Source organism: Lutra lutra, chromosome 9, assembly GCF_902655055.1.
Source record: "Lutra lutra chromosome 9, mLutLut1.2, whole genome shotgun sequence".
Classification (NCBI taxonomy): Eukaryota; Metazoa; Chordata; class Mammalia; order Carnivora; family Mustelidae; genus Lutra; species Lutra lutra.
In genome coordinates this window covers 51,836,236-51,860,168 of record NC_062286.1, presented here as the reverse complement: position 1 = coordinate 51,860,168, position 23,933 = coordinate 51,836,236, and the positions used below count along the sequence as shown (strand labels likewise).

General features: G+C 37.5%; 1 protein-coding gene across 2 annotated transcripts in view; it reads right to left on the bottom strand.

Moving 5' to 3' along the window:
• Positions 1-23,933, bottom strand: part of EXOC6B (exocyst complex component 6B) — a 715,681-nt gene that overhangs the window by 351,660 nt on the left and 340,088 nt on the right. For both annotated transcript variants that reach the window (XM_047743996.1, XM_047743997.1), the window contains exons 16-17: positions 16,333-16,444; positions 4,784-4,918 (exon numbers count right to left, since the gene is read on the bottom strand). In XM_047743996.1, coding sequence (XP_047599952.1) covers positions 4,784-4,918; positions 16,333-16,444 — 247 coding nt within the window. The remainder of the gene's footprint in view (positions 1-4,783; positions 4,919-16,332; positions 16,445-23,933) is intronic.

The following is a 23,933-nucleotide window of genomic DNA, read 5'->3' as shown; positions in this document are numbered from 1 at the left end:
CTTTCATCCTACCACAGTTATCCAACAAAGCATTATCTCCTACCTAGATTATGCCAATAACGTTCCAATTAATGACTCCTCTTCTTCCACACTTACTGACCTATAGCATATTTATTCTCCACACAGCAACCATTGTTACCCATTAATATGTAAGTCAGATTATTACCACCACTCCCAATTTTCTAATGGCCTCATGTTTCAATTCAGAATAAATCCCAAGTATTAACTGTGGCCTACAAGGCCAGAAAATATCTGACTCCTGACTATCTCATTTCATGCCACTTCTACCTCCAATGATAGATACATCACTGCCACACTAAATCCCTTGTTATTCCTTGAACACACCAATGCCTACTCTTGTAATATTCCCTCAAAATGGAAAGCTTATCTCTTGGAAATCCAAATGATTCTATTTCTCATTTCATTCAGGTCATTTATTTTTCTTCTAAGTTCTTGTCATTACCTGAGATTAAATGAGATTCATCCCTAGCACAATATAAACTCTGTAAAGTCAGGAGACTTGTTTATGACATACATACCAAACAGTAGGTGCTTCATAAAAACTTGTAGAATCGATGAGGGATTGAATGTATTTATGGTGTTATTCTAGTACTTTTCACATGGTTCTTTATAGAAGTTACAGTGTCTGTCCTCCCTGCAGATTATAAACTCTAAATCCAATGACTAAGTCTACCCAAGAACCTACCAGATTGTTACATAGTAGGTACACAAACAACATTTGTGATGGAGTAAATTAACAAATAACCTCATTCTATTTTGTAAGAGAGTAAGGAAATTCTTATGAACAAGGAAAGCTAAGAATGCCAGCTTAATTATGTCACATATGGCAGAAACAAGAGGCAATTCTGCAGGAAAATACCTTGAAGACCTTCTGATTATTTTTGCCCCTTTTTTTAGCATAAAGGTTTCCATCTGCGAGGGAAAGTTTTCTGGAAACAGTAGCTTAGGAAAATACACAACATGTAGCTGTTATAATTGCCATGTTTATACTGAGTTCTGGGGTAGTTGGTCTGAAACAGTCCTGGTAAAAATAAACTTTCAGTGTGTTTCAAGCAATCAGCGTTTCCAATAAGCACTTGTCAACATGACCTTTAGTGGTCTCCAGAACCTCTCCTTTACTAAGTATTTAACTGGCTACTCAACTCCTATGGCTTCCTGTCTGCCTTTAATTTTCCCTCAGCAATTTTACTGCTGGAGCAACAGCAAACTGCACAAGCCATCCTTTGGGAGGAATTCTGACCATAATTTGAAAAGCTCTTGAAATAAGAAAATTGCAGTGGGTTAAGGGAAGAGTAGCATAGTCCCCATATGAGAGACTAGTATAAATGAACTTCACGTTTTAACTCCCTAAATCCCTCTTTTCTGGTGAACATTAAACTACGGTCCCTCCCACATTTTCTTTCCTGGAGAAGTTTTTGCTTTCACAGTAAATCAAGTGCAAATATTTTTTGATGAAACTATTGCCCATGCTCCACAATAATAATAATATTTAGTAGTAATTGTAATTCTTATTAAACTGTCTAAGGTAATCCTAAAGTTCTTAAAGCTCTTAACATGCTCATTCCTGGGTTGTCTTTATTAGACAAATCTTTTCTTCACTAGAAGTGTTTCAATATTAATATAACAAGACATTGTTGAAAAGATTACAAGTAATGATACCAATATAATACAACATATAATAAAATTTTTTTTAGGTAATTTGAAACGAACCAAGCATGGTGACATCATGAAGGTATATCTCACCTAGCAGCTGACCTAATCTCATATGAACATAAAGAATATTTTGTGAACCTCTCATTTTTTTTCAGCTTTATTGAGGTATAATTGAAAACACAATTATATTTAAAATGTGCACAGGGACACCTGGGTGGCTCAGTCAGTTAAGTACCTGCCTCTGGCTCAGGTCATCATCCCAGGGTCCTGGGATCAAGTCACACATTGGGCTCCTGGCTCAGCAGGGAGCCTGCTTCTTTCTTCCTGCTTATGCTCAGTCTCTCTCTCTCTAACAAATAAATAAAACCTTTAAAAAAATAAAAATTTTAAAATGTGTGTTATGGTTATTTGAGAGATATATATATGTATATATGTATATATATATAATGAAAGGGTTCTCATCATCTAGTTATTAATATTAATGACCTTGCATACTTTTTTTGGTGAGAACACTTAAGTTATATTCTCTTAGAAAATCTCAATTATACACCACGGTATTATCAACTGTAATTATCACGTTTTACATCAGATCATCAAATCTTACTCATCTTATAGTTGAAGTTTGTACCCCTTTACCAATTTCTACTTCCCCTATCCTCCAGGCCCTGGCAGCTACTTTTCTCTGTTTCTGTGAGCTTGACTTTTTTCCCCCCCGTTAAAGATTCCACATATATGTGGTACCATGCAGTATTTGTCCTTCTCTGGTTTATTTCACTTAGTGTAATACCCTCAAAGTCCATCCATATTGTCACAAATGGCAGAATTTCCTTATTTTTCTTGCTTGAATAATATTCCACTGTGTATATATACCACATTTCCTTGACCCATTCATCTGCTGATATACACTGTAGTTGTTTGCGTATCTTGGCTATTGTGAATAATGATGCAATAAATACGGAAGGACAGATATCTCTTCAAGATGATGATTTTTATTTCTTTGGGTATATGGTAGTACTGTTTGTAATTTTGTGGCTAATCTCCATACTGTTTTCCATAGAGACTGTACCAGTTAACAGACCCAGGTACAGCACACAAGGGTTTCCTTTTCCTAACAGCTTTGCAAGCATTTTTTCTCTCTTGTCTTTTTGATGATAGCTACTCTAACAGGTATGAGGTGATATCTCATTATAGTTTTCATTTGTACCTCCTCTATGATTAGTGTGGTAAACATCTTTTCATGTACCTGTTGGCCATTTGTATGTCTTCTTCAGAAAATGTCTGTTCAGTACCTCTGCCCTCTTTGGATTATCTGGGTTTTTGCTGTTGAGTTGTCTGAGTCATTTATACATTTTGGATAGTAACCCCTCATCATATATATGACTTGGAAATATGTTCTCTCATTAACATCAGTTGCTTTTGTGTTTTGTTGATGGGTTTCCTTTGTTTCACAGAAGCTTTTTATATTAATGTAGTCATACTTATTTTTTCTTTTGTTGCCTTTACTTTGGTATTAAATCAAAAACTCAATGCTGGGCGCCTGGGTGGCTCAGTGGGTTAAGCCGCTGCCTTCGGCTCAGGTCATGATCCCAGGGTCCTGGGATCGAGTCCCACATCGGGCTCGCTGCTCAGCAGGAAGCCTGCTTCCCTTCCTCTCTCTCTGCCTGCCTCTCTGCCTACTTGTGATCTCTCTCTGTCAAATAAATAAATAAAATCTTTAAAAAAAAAAAAAACAACTCAATGCCAACACCAGTTGCCAAGGAGTTTACCCACTGTTTTTCTTCTAGAAGTTTTATAATTTCAGATCTTACATTCAAATCTTTAGTCTATTTTGAGATGATTTTTTGTACAGTGTAAAAATGGGGGTCCAGTTTCATTCTTTTGCATGTGGTTGTCCATTTATTGAAGAAACTATTCTTTTCTCACTATGAATTCTTGTGTATATACTCCATTGTAAATTATGTGACCATATATACAACATGGGTTCTGGACTCTGCTCTGTTCCACTGATCTATGCATATGTGTTTATGCTAATACCATACTACTTTGATTACTATAGCTTTATAATATAATTTGAAATCAGGAAGTATGATGCTTTCAGTTTTGTTCTTCTTTCTGAAGATTGCTTTGGCTACATGTAGGTTCCTTTTCATTTCGTTTCTTATAACAGAAAAAGAGAAAATCTTACTAATAGTTTTTATCTCATAAAATATGATAAGCAGTTATGAATCAAATTTGATTTCTTGTCTTAAATCTCCTTTCAAGGGAAGGTGCCAATAAATAGGGAAAGAGGATAAAAGGATGGTAAAAAGTAGACACCAGTGGACGTAAATCATGATTTCAACTCACAACTTTATACCTCATTAATATCAACCTCCAGATTTCAAAAGGATGAAAAATATTTGATCAAAACTAAAATAATCAAATAGTAACAATAATAACAAAACCCCAAAACATACAGGTGGCCTTTATGTCAGAATCTACCACTGTAGTGTTGTAGATGTTACCTTATTACTTTTTCTGCTTAATATTAATTTAAAACTAAGATGGCAATATAAGGGAGTTTCATAAGGCTCTTTTAAATTAAGTCATTTACTCTCCAGAGACTCTCTATCAATCCATCTTTTGTCCACAATAGTGTCATTTTTCCCAATTTAGTCAAAATCTAGATCAAAACTATGTTGGCACCTTGCAAAAGAATTATAAAATTGCTGACTACAATAGTAAGGGGCAGAAATTCCTCATTAAAAAGTTGAAAAAAAATTGGACACAGAGAAGAACAGCTAATTTTAAAATTTAATTGATGTTGATTTCAGCTATAACCACTATTCTCTAGACCACACTTAAGAACTCTTGACTAAGATGGGAGCCAATTGAGGAAATAGCCCTTTTCAAGTACAAAATACAAGAAGATTTAGCAGACAGAGTTATAGACATTTTTAAGTTTAAACATCTAGAAATTAGCACTGGTATTTGTTCTTCTAAGGAAATCATAAGCACTTATCCTCAAAACCACATTAGGAATCACACTACTGTGAATCTTGGGAGAAACAAAGACTCCTAGGTTGAATGCCCCAGACTATGCGCAGCAGAGGCCCTGGGGGCTTCTCACCTTAAAGGTTGTGGTACCGTAGAGCTTGGTGGTGTGGACGGTCTCTGGAAGCACATTAGTGATGTTGGTGATGAATTCTTCCAAGTACTTACAGGATTTCTCCAAGTGCGTTGTATTGATGATAATCTGGACAAGCTAGAAAATAACAAGCATATGTAAGAGTCATTTGACTAATCACCCCACGACAAATGGCTTAGTATGAATCAGTTGGTAGAAGAAAAAAAGAGGCAGAGAGACAGGGCCCATCTGTATTCTACAGAGGGCTTGTTAGAGCATGGGCTTAGGTTGTACTTCCTCTACATAGCTTCCCTGGCTCCCAAAGCATCCTGTACTCCCCCTACTATATAGGAGCACTTGTCACTCTCTTTTAAAACATATGTCTTCTTCTGTTTAAGAGACTAGACTAAGAACAAAAACTGCTAGTGTTTGCACAGTGCCTGGCAATAAATAATTGCCAAATGAGTTAAATAACATGAACTCCTGCAGAAAGAACAAAAATAACTGAAATTGCAAGAAGTTTCAAAACTAGGCATAATGAACTGTGAGATGTTGGAATAGGCTGCAGGATATTAACAAACTGCATTAGCTTATGGAAGAAATACATGGGCATTACGGTCAGAGAAACCAGCGAATTAACTGCTTACAAATTATTAATCTTAACTTCTCTAAGTATTTCTTTATCTGTAAACTGTTAATAGTAATTTCTAACTCACACGGTTATTTTGAGGATTCAATATCATTTGTTACTACTACTTTCCTTTTCTAACAAGAGATAGCCTTAAAAACAACAGTGCTCGTAAGATTAAAAAGTCATCTATGAATAACTTTGAGAGGAGGATGACAAAGAATGACTCTTATTGTCGGGATATCATTAAAGTCTGTAAAGTAGTTCACAATTCATTTTCTTACATTGTCTTCCCAGCAACCTGGAAAACTAAGTTAAGTGGGCATAATTATTGCTTCCGTTTTACTAAACAGAAACCAAAATGAAATGATTTCTCTAGATCACAGAACCAAAATGGAATTAGGATTCAATCCAAGTCTTCTACCTCAAATTATGGACTCATCAAAACATCTTTGGTAAAGTCTTTTGGCATAAACACAAAATGGCGGCTCTGGAGTGTTGCACACTTAGGTACATGAGGCTGAACTATCACATTCTGGGTCTGCCATCAACTAGACCTCTCCATACTTTGATTCTACTCCATGTAGAAAACAAATTTAAATTTTAAAAAAGGAGGGGTACCAAACCACTTATTTCAACTATGAAAACTATTTCCCAGATTCTAAAAAGAAATACAAAGTGAAAATGAAATAGAACCTTCTTATTCCCTTTCCTACATCTTTAGCTTCTTATTTCCACAAGAACATGTCTGGTGGTGGGGTTGTGGCAGACGGGGAGTTTGGGAGTATAAGGCTATGGATGAACTTAGGTCCTCCTCTAGTCCAGTCAGAGAGGGAGCCAGGAGAAAGTGGATAGATGACAAAAAGGGAAACTGGAAGTGAACATGTAGGTTGGGGGTAAAGATTTTATTTATTTATATGACAGACAGAGATCACAAGCAGGCAGAGAAGCAGGCAGAGAGAGAGGAGGAAGCAGGCTCCCTGCTGAGCAGAGAGCCCAATGCGGGGCTCTATCCCAGGACCCTGAGATCATGACCTGAGCTGAAGGCAGAGGCTTTAACCCACTGAGCCACCCAGGTGCCCCGTGGGTGGGGGGTAATACACATTTTACAATCAAATGGTGCTTCAAAATAATGCTTAAAAGTTGGAATTATACCTCAGTAGAAGTCACTGTATTACACTGTAGAATATTAAACAAAAATATTAATAGGATTATGATAATAAAGTATACTCTTCTCTCCCCAGCAGCAAACCAGCACAGGACTAAAGCACACCGTTCATTCTCCAAAAAATACATGTCAAATCGTAATAACAATGCTCTAGTAATAGACTGGACTAAGGGAAAAGGTACCTTCTATTCCCCAAGGATTGGCCAGAAAATGTCTACTTTTGAAGCATGAGGACAAAGGGCAGAAACCCAGAGACACAGTTCCCACACCCCAAAAAAGTTAGGGCAACAATAGGACTAAATCTTTGTATTATTTCCCACAATTCATATTCAAGTTTATATTCCTTACTAGGCCCCTTCCCTTCATTCTATGGTTTGAATTGGAAGACTCTTGGGTTTTGGACACAGATACTCTCTCTTTCTACAAAATTACCCAAAACATCAGACTTTTAACTGTAGAGTGCTCTAGGAAAAACACCTACCAAAAAAAGCAACTCATCACCCTCTTCCTTTCAACATGTTTCTCCCTCAAAGAAAGAGTAAAATCATTTGAAAAATTTAAATCGTCTAAATTAAATCACTCCTCTTCCTGAGTGGGAAGGTGGCTACTGGCAAGGTTGTCTTGATGTATAAGTCAGAAAAGTAAGAGGATTAATTTGGAGAACTGAAGAATTTCTATTTTAAAGTCAGCATTACCTATAGGGAACACATTCCATCTATCAAAAGAAATCCTAATAATAAGGAGGAATCGTGTCATGTTATCGAAATAAAAACAGTGGCAGTCAAAGAGAAAATTGTCCTGTTTTGCAGGATATTGGCAGTTAAAAAAAAAAATAAAAAGGAGGCGGCTTCACTGGGTACAGTAGTAATTTCCCTTGACTTTTTAAAGATCTGTCAACACAAAAGATCACCATGAATTACATCAATTGGCTGTCAGTCACTTTTGAAATGTTTCATTGCTGAGCATAGAATAGACTATTAAAACACTCTAGGATTACATTAGATACCATGTCATTTTCAAAGGAAATAATGTCTGTTAATGGGGTCTAAATGATCTCTACTCCTGAATGACAGCTAACCAAAATCCTTACAAGGGCATTTACAAATGTAAAGCCAGATACTGTGGGCATAATTCTGAACTTAAGGACGCAGTGAAGCAATTTCAGATATCAACTTCCATCAGATTCTTGAGCTCCTTTGATATTTTTAATCCTCAACTTCCCACTCTCTTACAAAAATATATCACTGCAGCAATCCAAACTGTCCTTAACATTGTTTCAAGGACATGGTATTAGCAACAGATTAGGTATTGGTTATGCTTATATAAAGTAGAGTTCTGTGAGGACTGTCTGAAAAAAAAAAAAGAAGAAAGAGAGAGAACACTATAAAGCAAGCAATCACCTCTCACAACTAAATGGCAGGAGTCACTTAAGTTAAAAAATCATTAAGAATCGAAAATTTTTCTGTCTCTCATTTCCAGAAGCAGAGAGAATCTAATGAGGACAGCACAGAGGAGATGGTGGAAGTCACTTGTTACCTTCTCTTGTTTCCCAAAGCAGAGAATGCAGGACATTCAGGCTCCAAAAGGACTAACCCAAAGCAAGAAAATGAGAAGTCACACTCCCTTCTCCACACCTCTAAGACTTCTCCACTGTTAGATTTGCAAGGTAAGGAACTAAATAGCAGTGCTGGTTCCCATTCACAAAAATATGATCTCCCAAAGATTTCCAGGAATTTTGTCTCCATTTCACCCCAGCAAAGATACAAAAAGCTGGGTAAACGACTCATTTTTTACCAACTCCAAAGCCAATACCTAAAATACTGAAGAACTTGGAACTACTGGTTCCAAATTCACAGGTCTAGTACAAGGATTATATCTGATAGGACTTAATTATAAAATATTAGCAATATTATTAGCAATATCATTGTTGTTAACAGCAGATGCTGAACTGTTATGTGGGAGATAACACAGGATAGAACCATGTGGTCATCAATCAAAATAATATTCAAAAGAAAGGCTGAATGAAAAGCATTGGTTATTTATTCAAGTCTCCTGGGGCACTATTACAAACATAATAAAATATATATATAAATATTTAATATGGTATCACTAATAGAACTCTTAATTTCCTTAACTTTACCCTAATAACCTACCTACCTACTTTCCTTTTTTCTTTCTTCTCTCTTTCATCAATAAAGAACAACTACGTGCCAAGGAATGAGAGACAGCTGTACAATCATATACAAGACAAAGTCCTTGTCTTGTGGAAATTAGAGTAACCGCACACAAATAGAACATATAGCATAATGTCAAGTAGTAATAAGCATGGGGAACAGCAGTGAAATAAGAATTACATGGTGATGGTAGGTCTCAGAGTGGTCAAGGAAGGCCTCCTTAAGGAACTGACATTTGAGTGGAGACTTAAATAAAGTGCAGGTGTATTATGTCTATCATCTATAGTAAATACATTTTAAAATCCAGTTTATATCTTATTTTTTCAAATTGTGTAATATGCTATCTTAAATCTTAGTTGTTGTTGTTGGTTTTTTTTTTAATCTTTTTTTTTTAATTTATTTTCAGCATAACAGTATTCACTGTTTTTGTACCACACCCAGTGCTCCATGCAGTCCGTGCCCTCTCTAATACCCACCACCTGGTACCCCCAACCTCCCACCCCCCCACCTCTTCAAACCCTTCAGATTGTTTTTCAGAGTCCACTCTCATTGTTCACATCCCCTTCTAATTTCCCCCAACTCCCTTCTCCTAACTCCCCATGTCCTCCATGCTATTTGTTATGCTCCACAAATAAGTGAATTTATATCTTAAGTTTATCAATTCATTCTTCATAAAGAGATAGGCTGTTTTTTGATTCATCTTAAAATTTTCTTTCAAACTTAAGTAATTCTCTGATATTCCGAGAGTAATAAACTGGTGGTTTATTTCCTTTTGCTCTATGATACTGATGTTTTAAAATTAATGTAGTGAAAGAGCGAAGGTTTAGAACAAAAGAAATTGGATTTCAAACCTTACTTCAAATCTTATGTTTTTTAAAAAGAAAATTTTGTCTTTCAAAACATCTCAAATTTTATTTCCAAACTACCTACTGGTTATATGGCCTTAAGCAAAGTTAGTATCTTTCATCATCTTAAAATTGAGATAACATCAATGTCATATCGAATAAATAATCAATATAGTACAAATTATTAAATATAAATACTAATATAAATAATAAAACACTGAGTCTAATATATACCAACTTCCTGTAAGCTATTATTGATATGGACTTACTTATTGTATCTCCAGCTAAATATGGCTTAAGAAAATATACAACCATTCTGACTAGTCTCACTTTAACTCCTATCCCTAGCCAAAGTGGACACTTAAGGCTACAAAATCACCACATTATCGAGTACCGACCAAATCTCTTTTCCATTCCGCCAGATATACTTTCTCTCTGCTTCAACCCCAACACTTGCTCTGGATCTCTACTTTTAGCTGAAGATCTTTCACTGAGAAAACAGAGTGTTTGGAGTCTGCCACCATAAAATATGCCCAGCCACCACCATCTGCATCCACATACTCTGAGTCTCGGCTGTTCCCAGAGATGAACTTGACACCACCTAAAGCCAATCCCTCTGCTTGTGCATCAGATTCTAAAGTCGCTCTCCTCCTCCAGGACATTACTCCAAAGATTTCCCTCCTTCTCCTCTATCATCAACTTTTTGCTTTCTGTTGCATCATTCTCATCAGAAATAACATGCTGTTACTTCTCCTATTAAAAAACAAAACAGGGCACCAGGGTCGCTCAGTGGGTTAAGCTACTGCCTTCAGTTCAGATCATGATCCTGGAGTCCTGGGATCGAGTCCCACATCAGGTTCCCTGCTCAGCAGTGTGTCTGCTTCTCCCTCCGACCTTTCCCCTTTCATGCTCTCTCTCTCTCACTCTCTCAAATAATAAATCCTTTAAAAAATAAAAATAAAAAAACAAAATAAACAAAATAAAAAACTTGTGCTTAACTCACTTCCCTTGCCAACTACCTCCTCATTTCCTTGCTTACATTTGTAACAAAACTCCCTAAAACAGTTGTTCTCTGCTTGTTGGCTCCAATTCCACTCTTCCCATTCTTCAAATTGTTTAAGTCAACACTTTATTTTAAAATGGTTTTATATTACAAAATGGTTGCAAAGAGATCCCAAATATGCCACACCCAGTTCCCCCTATTCTTACCATCTCATATTACTATGGTACCTTTCCCACAACTAAGGGACCAACATTGGTATATCACTACTAACAGAGCAATACACTTTATTTAGTATTACTAGTTTCTCCCTAATGTTCTTTACCATTTTCCGAATCCAGTCTAAGATCCCACATTACATTTGGTTGTCATGTCTCCTTAGCCTCCTCTGGTCTGGGACGGTTTCTTAGATTTTTCCTTGTTTTTGATGATCCTAACAGTTTTAAGGAGTACTGATGAGGTATTTTGTAGAATGTCCTTCAGTTTGGGTTTGTTTAAATTTTTTATCATGGTTAGAGTGTATTTTGGGAGATCACAACTGCCTTCTCATCACATCACATCAAAGGTGCATGAGATCAGTATCACTTACCAATGATTATGTTAACCTTGATCACCTGGCCAAGGTAGTGTCTGGCAGGTTTCTTCACTGTAGAGTAACTTGTTCCCTCTTTCCATACCCTACTTTGTAGATGCAAGTCATAAGCACAAGCTACATACAAGCTCCAGCTCCTTGAGAGGGTACAATCTACATCAATTATTTGAAATTCTTCTGTACAGAACCACTCTCTTTTAAACCTACTCCATCAGGAGGCTCCCAGCATCATTCTATTAAAATGGTCTTACTGAGGTCACCAACATACTCCAAGTTGCTAAGTCCCATAGTAATTCTTCACCTTCCTCTTCAATCATCAGTATTTGTCAAGCTGACCACTCCCTCCTTCTTGACATACTTTTTTCACTTGACTTCCGAGACACCATACTCCTGTTATTGTTTTTGGTTTGTTGTTTTTTTTTTTTCCTTCTTTAGTGGGTCGTTCCCAATCTCCTTTGTGAGTTCCTCTTTTCTCCTGACTTCTTAAATGGAGTGCCCAAGAGTTCAGTCCTTCATCTTCCCTTCTCCATCTTTACAAATTCCTTTAGTAATATTATCTGATCAGGTGGTTATAAATATTATTTGTATTCCCCAAATTTTTATCTCCAGGACAAACCTTTCTTTCAAACTCCAAACTCATATATAACTGCTTACTCAATATTGCAAGATATATGTGAGTAAACATTACAAATTAAATATGTCCAAAATCAAATTTCCAATCTTCCACCCTAAACCTAGCCCTACCCAAAGATTTTGCCATCACGGTACATGGTATGTACATCCTTCTAGCTGCTCGAATCAAAAACATCTTGGAGTTACCTTCCACTCCTTACTTTCTCTCTCCCTTCACATCCAGCCATCAGGAAAGCAGGCTGACTCTACACTCCAAATCCGATCACCTGTCACCACCTCCATGGCTACCACCCACGCTGCCGTCAAATCATTAGTGTCATAGCTTCCTAACTGGTCTCCCTGTTTATACCCTACAGTTTATTCTCAAACCACAGTCAATGTTATTCCTTTGAAATATGTCATATTGCATCACTCATCAAATTCCTGCAATAGCTTTCCACTCCACTCAAAATAAAAGCCTAACACTTCACACGGGCCCACCACAGACCCCTAGCACCTCTGTGATCTAATTTCCTGCTTGTCTTCCCCCTTCTCACTCCACTCTAGCTTTACCCTAGCTTCCTTATTATTCCCTGAGCTGACCAATAACTTTATACCTTCATACCTTTGCTCTAACCTCTGCCAAGAATGCTTTTTGCCCTTCAATGATAACTCACCATCTTTTTATTAAGACCAACCTTGGACCTCCACCAGACCCCTGATTCCCTTAACCCAGGTTCCTTCTTTCTCTTCAATGAAGCATTCACCTCCCTCTATCATACTAGATGATTTAGTATTTATTTTGCTTATTATATGTTGTGTTTTCTGCCACTAGAATGTAAGCGAGGACCCCTTTTGTTGCTGTCCTTGTTTTGTTGTTCACTTACTTATCTATAAGGTTTAGATGGTGCCTGTTACACAGTAGGTACTCAATACTATAAAGTTAATAAGCAAGTTATTTATCTTAACAGGTTGTCTTGCTCTAATCTTCTAACTTCTCTTAGTTGAAAAACCATCTCTGCACTAAACCTGACAATCACTGTTTACCTGCCCAGACCTCTTTTTTAACAATACCAGGTAATATGCCTTGAGTATAGGTACTGTTCTAAGCACTTCGTATGTTCATTCAATCCTCACAACAACCCTCTGAAACACATGCTCTTATTGTCCCCATTCTACACATAAAGCCAAGCCATTTCCCCCAGGGCACATTTGTAAAGGGAAGAGAACCCAGGCAGAATTGGAACCCAGGCACTCTGCTTTAGAACACATGTTCTTTTTTTTTTTTTTAAGATTTTATTATTTATTTGACAGAGAGAGAGAGAGAGCACAAGCAGGGGGAGTGGGAGAGGGAGAAGCAGGCTTCCCGCCCAGTAGAGAGCCCAATGTGGGGCTCGATCCCAGGACCCTGGAATCATGACCTGAGCCAAAGGCAGATACTTAACGACTGAGCCACCCAGGCGGCCCTAGAACACATGTTCTTAACCACAGCTCAGAGCTAGAAGCAGCAGCCTAAGAAAAACAACTAACCCTGTTGCTGACTGAATAGGGATAGGCACATAAGGTCTGTGAGTGCAAGGCATTTAAACTACAGCAAGCAAGAACTCAAAGGAAATGTTGTTGTCTTGGCTCAATGTGGGGAAGCAAAGAAGCAATGAGGAAAGCAAGAAAGCTAGAGTGCAGAGAGAAAAAGCTGAAAGGATAGAGTGTATGGACAGGAAGAAAAAAGGTCATGAGATACCATGTAAATTCAAACAAGACAGGTCGACAGAGAGACATGAGCTTATGGGAACTTTCAAGTCCTAAAAGATTGTCCAACAACCTGAAGTAGGACTCGGTGAGTTTTGTCTGCTTGTAATACATCTGTTGTTTGAATGGCGATGTGCTCACTGACACAAAATCATCTCTAACTAGAACAATTTCCGTATTACTATGGACTTCTTGTAAAAATCCCTTTGTTACGATGAAATAATTAAATCGATATGAAAGGCAGTACATTACAGTAGAAGTGAATTAAGTCTGGGAAAAAACAACCCAGACATAGGTCTCATTTTTTCGTTTTGTTAATGACATAACCGTGGGCAATCTCCCTAACTTTAATTATGCTTTCCATAAAATGGGAATAATAACACATGCCCAGCTAGTTCCAAATGTGACTGTTCCAAATGAGATGGTATCTGTGATGGGCTTTGCAGAGTACAAACTGTTCCACAAATGTTACCTAGCATGATGATGATTTTAGATGGGAACTCACTTGAGTTTCCTATAAATGAGGGTATAATGCCTTCTTTTCCCAAAGGGGAGTAACAGTTATTCAAAGATACACTGGATGGTAATAAAAATCACTGGGTCTGTATTTATCTATACATGTATACCCCATGGTAATAGCCAAAATAAATAAATGTGTGCAGATGTTCCTTTAGCCTTGTGCAAAGATGTTGATAACAAAAGTGCATTATTGCCTAGAAAGAGCCAATGACTTAGGAAGAATACCTTTGCTGAAATGGTGCCAAGAACTATGATACAGGGGTGCCTGGGTGGCTCACTGGATTAAGCCTCTGCCTTCAGCTCAGGTCATGATCTCAGGGATGGAGCCCCGCATCGGGCTCTCTACTCAGTGGGAAGCCTGCTTCCCCTTCTCTCTCCGCCTGCCTCTCTGCCTACTTGTGGTCTCTCTCTGTCAGATAGATAAATAAAATCTTAAAAAAAAAAAAAAAAAAAACTACTGAATCTTCCTATCCCAACCTGATCTGTGCATTACTCTAAAGGTCAATGGAGTCAGGAAAACTGAAGAACTGAGAAGTTGGGTCTTTCTCTTAAGATGAAATGGTAAGGGGCGCCTGGGTGGCTCAGTCAGTTAGATGTCTGACTTCAGCTCAGATCATGATCCCAGGGTCCTGAGATCGAGCCCCATGTCGGGCTCCCTGCTCAGCAGGGAGTCTGCTTCTCTTCTCCCTCTGCCCCTCTCCCTGCTTGTGCTCTCTTTCTCTCTCAAATAAATAAAAATCTTAAAAAAAAAAAAAAAAAAGATGTCACAGTAAATCAATGGCATAGCCACAGCGAAACTCAAGACCCTTCTAAGGCCAAAGCTGTTTCTATCACACCATGTTCCTGCTATGCTACTTGTTTAAAATGTTTGAGGACACTATTAAATCAAATGGCATTTTGAGGTGTAATATAGAGACAGCTGACAAAAAAATAACAAGTTTCCTGTCCTACTTGGGACTCATAAATGGAGAACAGTATGATATAACAAATGTAGGAGGACCTCCGACTTTTCACTCCACTTCACTCCACTCTCCTTTTTTCTTAGCCTTCGTGATAATGAAAAGAATTTAACCTATTCTCAGACACATAAAAATAATACCTAATATTTCTGTACCAAACAACAGAAAGGAAGCTCTGCAAAATGAGGGAGCTGTCCTTCGAATGTAACTTTCAATTATAAAAAAGTTTGTTCTAAGTGGAACTCAACCAGTGCCCAAGTCCTACATTATAATATTTTAAAATCTTAACACAGGGAAAGGAACAAGCAGTCCAAAATCAGAAGGAGATGTTCACCTGGCTTCCAGCTGTCTTTACCCATGACTCAGCATCATTAACCATTTGCCTACTTCCACCATTATCTTTGACAGTGTATATCTGAAAATGTCAATTTTTTCTAGAGCAACGGACTTTCAAACTACACCACCTCTACAAGTAAAACAGATGGCCAACAGTCTTTCCCTTTCCCTGTGAAAAAAATTCCTCCAAGCTCTCACTTTTGGCACTATAATTTCCATAAAATGGCAGGTTGACGCTCCCATGCAATCCTGGGTTTCCAAGAGAAAGGAAACTTCACATCTTTCTAAATTTTAGGACTATACGCCAAAGTGCCAAATCTTCAGTTTGCCAAGATACTGTTCTCAACGTGTATGTAATATCCCTCCTCGTTTTGTGAGATTCTGTAAGCTTCCACAGAAATGTGACGATTGCCTTTCTCTCACATTTCCGCAATCCCAAATCCCCAGACTTAGATGCTGATAAAGAGTAATTTACCATCCATATACATGAGGTATCTCAAAAACAAAAGCTGAGTCTAACACTAACCACGAACTAGAAGCGCCAACATCCTTGGCATCGGTGACTTATGCAGACAGAATGCGATTTCATGTTGTATGTTGTTTCAGAACTGCCACTCATTTAGATAGGAACTTGACGGTGACTATATTCTCCCACCAACAATTCTGTTTTTATGTAACTGATGACAAATAATACCAATTTAACACAACAACATTGGAAAGGAAAACCAGTTAAGCTGGTGAAAATAATGAGAGAGACAGAGAGAAAGTGACTTTTCAAATATGTAATAGATTTCTCCGAAGTGACCAAAGAGAGAAACAAATGATCTGTTTTGCACTTTCACCATTAGGAATCTATTAGGAAAAACGTGATGGACCATATAGAAAGTTATAATTAACTCACAAACGGGCCCCAGAGCTTAGACATCTGTTCACACATTGCCTTGGTTGCCTCCATTAAGAGCAGCTTTACCTCAGTAAGTCCGATATTCTTCCTTTTAATGACATTCTGCAGGGAGTTGCTCAGAGTCCTGGTTAGCAACAGGTTTGTAGATTTGCGAATCATGTCATCGACTTCAGTGGAGCTGAAAAAGAATTCTCAAGAGTCAGTCATCCCAGGTAGCAGGATTACTTTGCAAACAAACAAGGTGCCAGTGTTACTTCTGATAATAATAATAACAACAACAACAATAACCACAATGATAATAATGGCAGCAGCAAATAACATTTACCTTGTGCCAGAAATTAGATTCTAAGTATTTTAATATATGAAAATTCACTTAAACTTCAGACCAATGATGCTAAATAGTTTTATTATTATTTCTAATTTACAGAGGAGGAAATGAAGGCACAGAGAAGTTAAGCAGCTTAATCAAGGTCACACGATAGGCACACAGCACAAAAAGGATTTTAACACAGGCCATCTAGCTCTAAAGCCCACAGCATTTAAACACTATGCTATAGTGTCTCCAGGGTAGATGAAGAATTCCCCCGCATGATTCCTTTCTCCTATGCTTCCAAGTTCCTTCCTATATTGTTAATATTTAGAATTTTCCAACATGGACTCTCTATTGGCTTCCTGTACAATTAGCTGGTAAAGGCCCATAAGAAAAGATCTCTCTGCTCCGCTACTGTCATCTTTCCTATAAGGTCTATTTAGCTCTGATTCCAATATAAGTGTTTCAGACCAGTAGTTTAATTCAGTATAAATGTCTTATAATCCTAAATATCCCCAAAATGATCAATCTTTTTTTAACTTAGTCACTAATTTTTAATCCAATGGACATTATTAAGCCCTTATCATAAGGTGTTGTTGTTGTTTTAAGTAAACTCTATCCCCAGTATGGGGATAGAACTCACAACCCCAAGATTGGGAGTTGCAAAGTCTACCAACTGAGCCAGCCAGGTGCCCCCAATAATGACATTTTCTGTGCAACAAAGGAAACTAAACATAAAGAAAATGATTCAACAGCCATCTTTATATACAAAGTTTTAAAAAAGACAATAGTCTTGTAACCAATAGGGTAAATTCTGGACCTATACAGCCTTCATGAGCCCCTGAAAGCATCACCAAAGATGGCTTTCTATAAAAGATGTCCTTTTAAGACAAGTATTCCCTCAATGATAAGGTTACTATTGTACAAATACTAGATTATAAACATTAAGAGATAACTGTAAATAGAGATTTGTGAGTTCTTTGTAAATTTATTACTTGTGGACAGTGGTCACAAAATTTATCTCATCGATTTCTCTTTCTAGAGAAGAAAGAGGCTTAGTAGAATCAGATTTAAAGTCTTACAATTCTAAATATATAGGCAAGCCACATTATCATGCTATATGAAAAACAGAAAAATACTAAAAAGAAACAAGACTACAGAATGCAAGGACATAATCAGAAAAAAAATGATACACCAAAATATTTTTACAGGGTCCATGCAAAGATACATTTAACTGACCAATACCCTCTAGCCCACTGCTGACCTTTCCAAAATTATTACTGAACTGAAATGCTTCATTACACAAATATACAAGGTGCTGTGCATTGTGTTATGGAATAATGAGATCAAAATGGCGAATGAACAAAATAGCTATGGTTCCTGCCTTCATATATTAAACTCATAATTATATCAGGTCAATTGTAATATGAGCTACAAATAAGTATAGGTTGCTATAAAAGTGATTAACACAGGTGTCTAAAGTAATCTGGTGCTCCTGATATTAATTGTTCTCATCACATCCTATACTGATTATGTATCTCTACTATGATTTAAGATCCAGCAGAAGTTCCACATTTGGATATGATGTAGATCAAGAAAAACCACCATGACCTCCATAATAACAAAAAAGTTAGGTCTAATCTTAAAAGCTGTATTTTCCTTCAATGTCAACACAGTGTAATTAACATAAACACACACACGTACAACAGACCAAAACTGCATACCACACCAGGACACACCTTTGAATGGTGAGGGAAGGGTAGCAGTCACTTTCATACGTGAGGCCATTTGCTTAATCTGGGCACAGATGGATAAAGGATAAAGGACTGAAACACTCAGAGGCTGAAAGGCTTTGCTGAGATGAGGAGAAATCAGCCAAACCTTTCACAGTGTGGGCTACTATTACAGTTTGGAATCCGGCAAAGCCACAAAACAAAAATAAAGTAACTGACCCAACAATTCTTCCCTACAAGAGTTCTCCTCCATAAGAAATGGTGAGGGCAGTGTGAGAAATCAGAGAGAGATCTTGCAAATGTTGCAAGGGGTTTTGGATTCAGGGCTACAGAAATGCAATCCAAAAGAGAAAAAAAAAAGAAAGCTGAAACCCATCCCAGTTCAAATCTCGTTAAGATCAGAGATAAGCTCCTGGATGAAAGCTCTGGAATTTCAGAGCTGGTCTTATGCACAAAGAGACTTCTGCAACAGCATTTGAAATCAGAAGTAATTTGAAGCTAATTAAAACTGAGATATTCAGTTCACTCAAGTAATGATGAAATCTGAATGATCCATCAAGCAGCTAGGACTTGCAAAAGAAGAAAAAAAGAATGAGAAAGAAGAAGACGACATGTTTAAAGAAATACAGGCAAAATCATCTCCAAACATGATATAATACTTCAACCCACAGATCCATGAGGTTTAGTACATCCCACACAAAATGAATATAAATAAAACAATAAGATCATCACAGTCAAATTATAAAGTCCAAAGACAAAAAGAAATCTTAAAAACAAAAGATTTTAGGAAAAAAGGAAAAAAGACAATACATTCAGAGGAACAACAATAGGAATAATGGCTTCTCTTCAGAAAACAATGGAAGCAGACAGTGGAATGCAATCTTTAAAGTGTGGGGAAAGGGAGAACTAGCAACTTAGAATTCTATGCCTTAGAAAATATATTTTTGAAAACAGAGATGATAAAAATACTTTCAGAATAATTTTTTAGTTATTTTAAAGTATTTTAGAAGGGCCCCTGGGTGGCTCAGTCGGTTAAGGGTCCAACTCTTGATTTTGCCTTAGATTGTGATCCCAGGGTCCTAGCATCGAGCCCTGTGTCAGGCTCCATGCCTAGCATGGAGCCTGCTTAAGATTGTCTCTCTCCCTCTCCCTCTATTCCTCCCCTGCTCCCCCTCTCTCTCTAAAAAAATTCAAAAATTTTTAAAAATTAGGTATTTTAGAAATATTTTTTTTCCTTTTTTTTTTTTTTGAGAGAGATCACAAGCAGGCAGAGAGGCAGGCAGAGAGAGAGGGGGAAGCAGGCTCCCCACTGAGCAGAGAGCCCGATGCGAGACTGGATCCTAGGACCCTGAGATCATGACCTGAGCCGAAGGCAGAGGCTTAACCCACTGAGCCACCCAGGTGCCCCTAGAAATATTTTTTAAGGCTAAGAAAATCCAACACCAGCAGATACTAAAGGAAATGCTAAAAGAAATTTTTCATGCTGAAGGAAGATGATACCAAAGGATAACGTAGATATGGAGGAAAGAATAAGAACGCCTCAAAATGGTATATGTGTGGTGGGCAAAAATAAAAACAAATTTTTTCTTGAACTTTAAAATACTATTAAATGTTCAAAGCAAACACAGTAACATATTTTAGAATTAAAAAGAGGTATATATGTGTAAGATATACCAACAACATAAAAAAAAAAGGACAGAAAAGGGGTGCCAGTGTAGCTCAGTAGGTTAAGTGTCTGCCTTTGGCTCAGGTCATGATCCCAGGGGCATCAAGTTCAAGGAACCTGCTTCTCCCTCTTCCTCGGCCATTCCCCCCACTTGTGCTCTCTGGCTCTATCTCTCTGTCAAATAAATAAATAAAATCTTTTTTTAAAGTGTTAAGAAAAAAAGGAGTAAGAACATAAATTACTCTATACCGTTGAAGAGCCTTAAATTACATGCAAAATGATATAATATTATTCAGGGTAAAGTATGATAAATTAACAATGTACACTGTAATCCCCAGAGCCACCACAAGAACAAGAAACTTAAAAAACCGAAAGGTCATACTCAAGTAAAGCCAATAGGGAAAATAAGTCATAATACTAACATAACCTAATCAAGAAGGACGAGAAACAGGAAAAAATGAGCAAAGAATGAATGAGACGAATAGAAAAACAAAAATAAGACAGCACATTTAAGTCCAACCATATCACTAAATTCATGAAGGTAATGGAATAAACACTCCAACTAGTCAGACTGCATAAAAAAACAATACGTAGGGGCACCTGGGTGACTCAGTCCATTAAGCACCTGCCTTCGGTTCAGGTCATGATTTCACGGTCCTGGGATCGAGCCCCATGGAGCCTGCTTCCCTCTCCCTTGGCCCCTTCTCCTGTGCTTTTGCCCTCTTGATCTCTCTCTCTCAAATATATAAATGAAAAATCTTTAAAAAAAAAAAAAACAGTATACAACTATTTGTTGATTCAAAATGACACATTTTAAAATAAAGGCACATGCTCAAATCTTATGTTCAAGATAGCACTCAATACTCAACACTCAAAAGAAAGTGGGCTCCTTGCATAAATCAATGATACCATGGTTAAGTAATGTCCCAAAATGTGACAAGAATACATCAACAAGGCACAGGAGCTAGTATCAAATGGCTTGTGTGCCCTAAGTCTGGGACAGTCTGGGCATCAAAACAAATACAGTAAAGGAATGAACCAAGTGAATTAAATAAGAATCCGTGAGTCTCACCTGACGGTAGGTAGATAATAAACAGAGAGATAGAGAGAAAATAAGTAGCAAGGAAGCAGATGGAGGACTCCTTAAAAGAGAATGCCAAGTAATACACAAGGAATTAAGAAACCATAAATTAATTAAAAGCCATAAGCCAATAATTTTCTGAGTGACAAACTGATTCAGGCAAGAATCATTACAGATACTGTAAGGGGGAGGGAGGTGAAGAACATTGGATAAGTAACAGAACACAAAGTATTTCAACATAAACACAAACATTACTTATTACAAAAACAAAATGATAATTATACAGAGAGAAAAGACAATATCTCAACTAACTAATCAAAATTAATATAAATAGGGCTTCTGATACTATACACACACACACACACACACACACACACACACACGGATACATACATAGCAAGAAGTAGCTGGGAAGGGAAGGAAAGAAGGAAGATCACATATATTCCTTCCATATAAAGAATTTCCTTTTGTATCATGTGTGTGTAAGACTACAGGTCCGTTGGAAATGAATTATCAGCTGCCGTTCAGCTAAAAAAAATTTACTTTGTTTCTGAAAGTTATTTCACTATCTATACAATTCTCACTCAATTTGTTCTTCAGAGTCCTTGAAGCCTGGCACTCCATCGTCTCAGGCTTGCATAGTTTTTGAGAAGACTGACGTAACACTTCTCACTATACCTGCATGTGGCATCTTCTCCTTTCTAAATTCTTTCAGATCTCTCATGGGTTCCAGAAAATTTTTCACTTTGTAGTTTATCTGTTTTGTTTTGTGCTTTTTTTCATTGTTAGAGAGGAAACAATACTCTTTCTGGCTTTCTCTATTATAAACAGAAGCAGAAATATCTCATAGTAATTTGCTTTTAAAAAAAGAAGTCTTATGCATGTACATGTATTCACATGGAAGAAAAACTAAAAAAAAAAAAAAAAAAAAAGATTTCCCAGATGTAAAGAGTGGTTATTACTCTCTGTTAAAATTTTGAGTCTTTTAAATTTTTCTTCTTTGAACTATTCTCTGTCTCCTAAATTCTTTTTTTTTGTTTTGTTTTGTTTTGTTTGAAATTTTAATTTTTTTTTTTATTTTTTCAGCATAACAGTATTCATTATTTTTGCACCACACCCAGTGCTCCATGCAATCTGTGCCCTCTACAATACCCACCACCTGGTGCCCCCAACCTCCCACCCCCCACCCCTTCAAAATTCTCAGATCGTTTTTCAGAGTCCATAGTCTCTCATGGTTCACCTCCCCTTCCAATTTCCCTCAACTCCCTTCTCCTCTCCATCTCCCCTTGTCCTCCATGCTATTTGTTATGCTCCACAAATAAGTGAAACCATATGATAATTGACTCTCTCTGCTTGACTTATTTCACTCAGCATAATCTCTTCCAGTCCCGTCCATGTTGCTACAAAACTTGGGTATTCATCCTTTCTTTCTTTCTTTCTTTTTTTTTTTTTTTTTACAGCTTTATAAATATATATTTTTATCCCCAGGGGTACAGGTCTGCGAATCGCCAGGTTTACACACTTCACAACACTCACCATAGCACATACCCTCCCCAATATCCATAACCCCACCCCCTCTCCCAACCCCCTCCCCCCATCAACCCTCAGTTTGTTTTGTGAGATTAAGAGTCACTTATGGTTTGTCTCCCTCCCAATCCCATCTTGTTTCATTTACTCTTCTCCTACCCCCTCAACCCCCCATGTTGCATCTCCTCTCCCTCATATCAGGGAGATCATATGATAGTTGTCTTTCTCCGATTGACTTATTTCGCTAAGCATGATACCCTCTAGTTCCATCCACGTCGTCGCAAATGGCAAGATTTCATTTCTTTTGATGGCTGCATAGTATTCCACTGTGTATATATACCACATCTTCTTTATCCATTCGTCTGTTGATGGACATCTAGGTTCTTTCCATAGTTTGGCTATTGTAGACATTGCTGCTATAAACATTCGGGTGCATGTGCCCCTTCGGATCACTAAGTTTGTATCTTTAGGGTAAATACCCAGCAGTGCAATTGCAGGGTCATAGGGTAGTTCTATTTTCAACATTTTGAGGAACCTCCATACTGTTTTCCAGAGTGGTTGCACCAGCTTGCATTCCCACCAACAGTGTAGGAGGGTTCCCCTTTCTCCGCATCCTCGCCAGCATCTGTCATTTCCTGACTTGTTAATTTTAGCCATTCTGACGGGTGTGAGGTGATATCTCATGGTGGTTTTGATTTGTATTTCCCTGATGCCGAGCATTTGACAAAGTACAGCATCCCTTCCTGATCAAAACTCTTCAAAGTGTAGGGATAGAGGGCACATACCTCAATATTATCAAAGCCATCTATGAAAAACCCACCGCAAACATCATTCTCAATGGAGAAAAACTGAAAGCTTTTCCGCTAAGGTCAGGAACACGGCAGGGATGTCCGTTATCACCACTGCTATTCAACATAGTACTAGAAGTCCTAGCCTCAGCAATCAGACAACAAAAGGAAATTAAAGGCATCCAAATCGGCAAAGAAGAAGTCAAACTATCACTCTTCGCAGATGATATGATACTCTATGTGGAAAACCCAAAAGACTCCACTCCAAAACTGCTAGAACTTGTACAGGAATTCAGTAAAGTGTCAGGATATAAAATCAATGCACAGAAATCAGTTGCATTTCTCTACACCAACAACAAGACAGAAGAAAGAGAAATTAAGGAGTCAATCCCATTTACAACTACACCCAAAACTGTAAGATACCTAGGAATAAACCTAACCAAAGAGACTAAGAATCTATACTCAGAAAACTATAAAGGACTCATGAAAGAAATTGAGGAAGACACAAAGAAATGGAAAAATGTTCCATGCTCCTGGATTGGAAGAATAAATATTGTGAAAA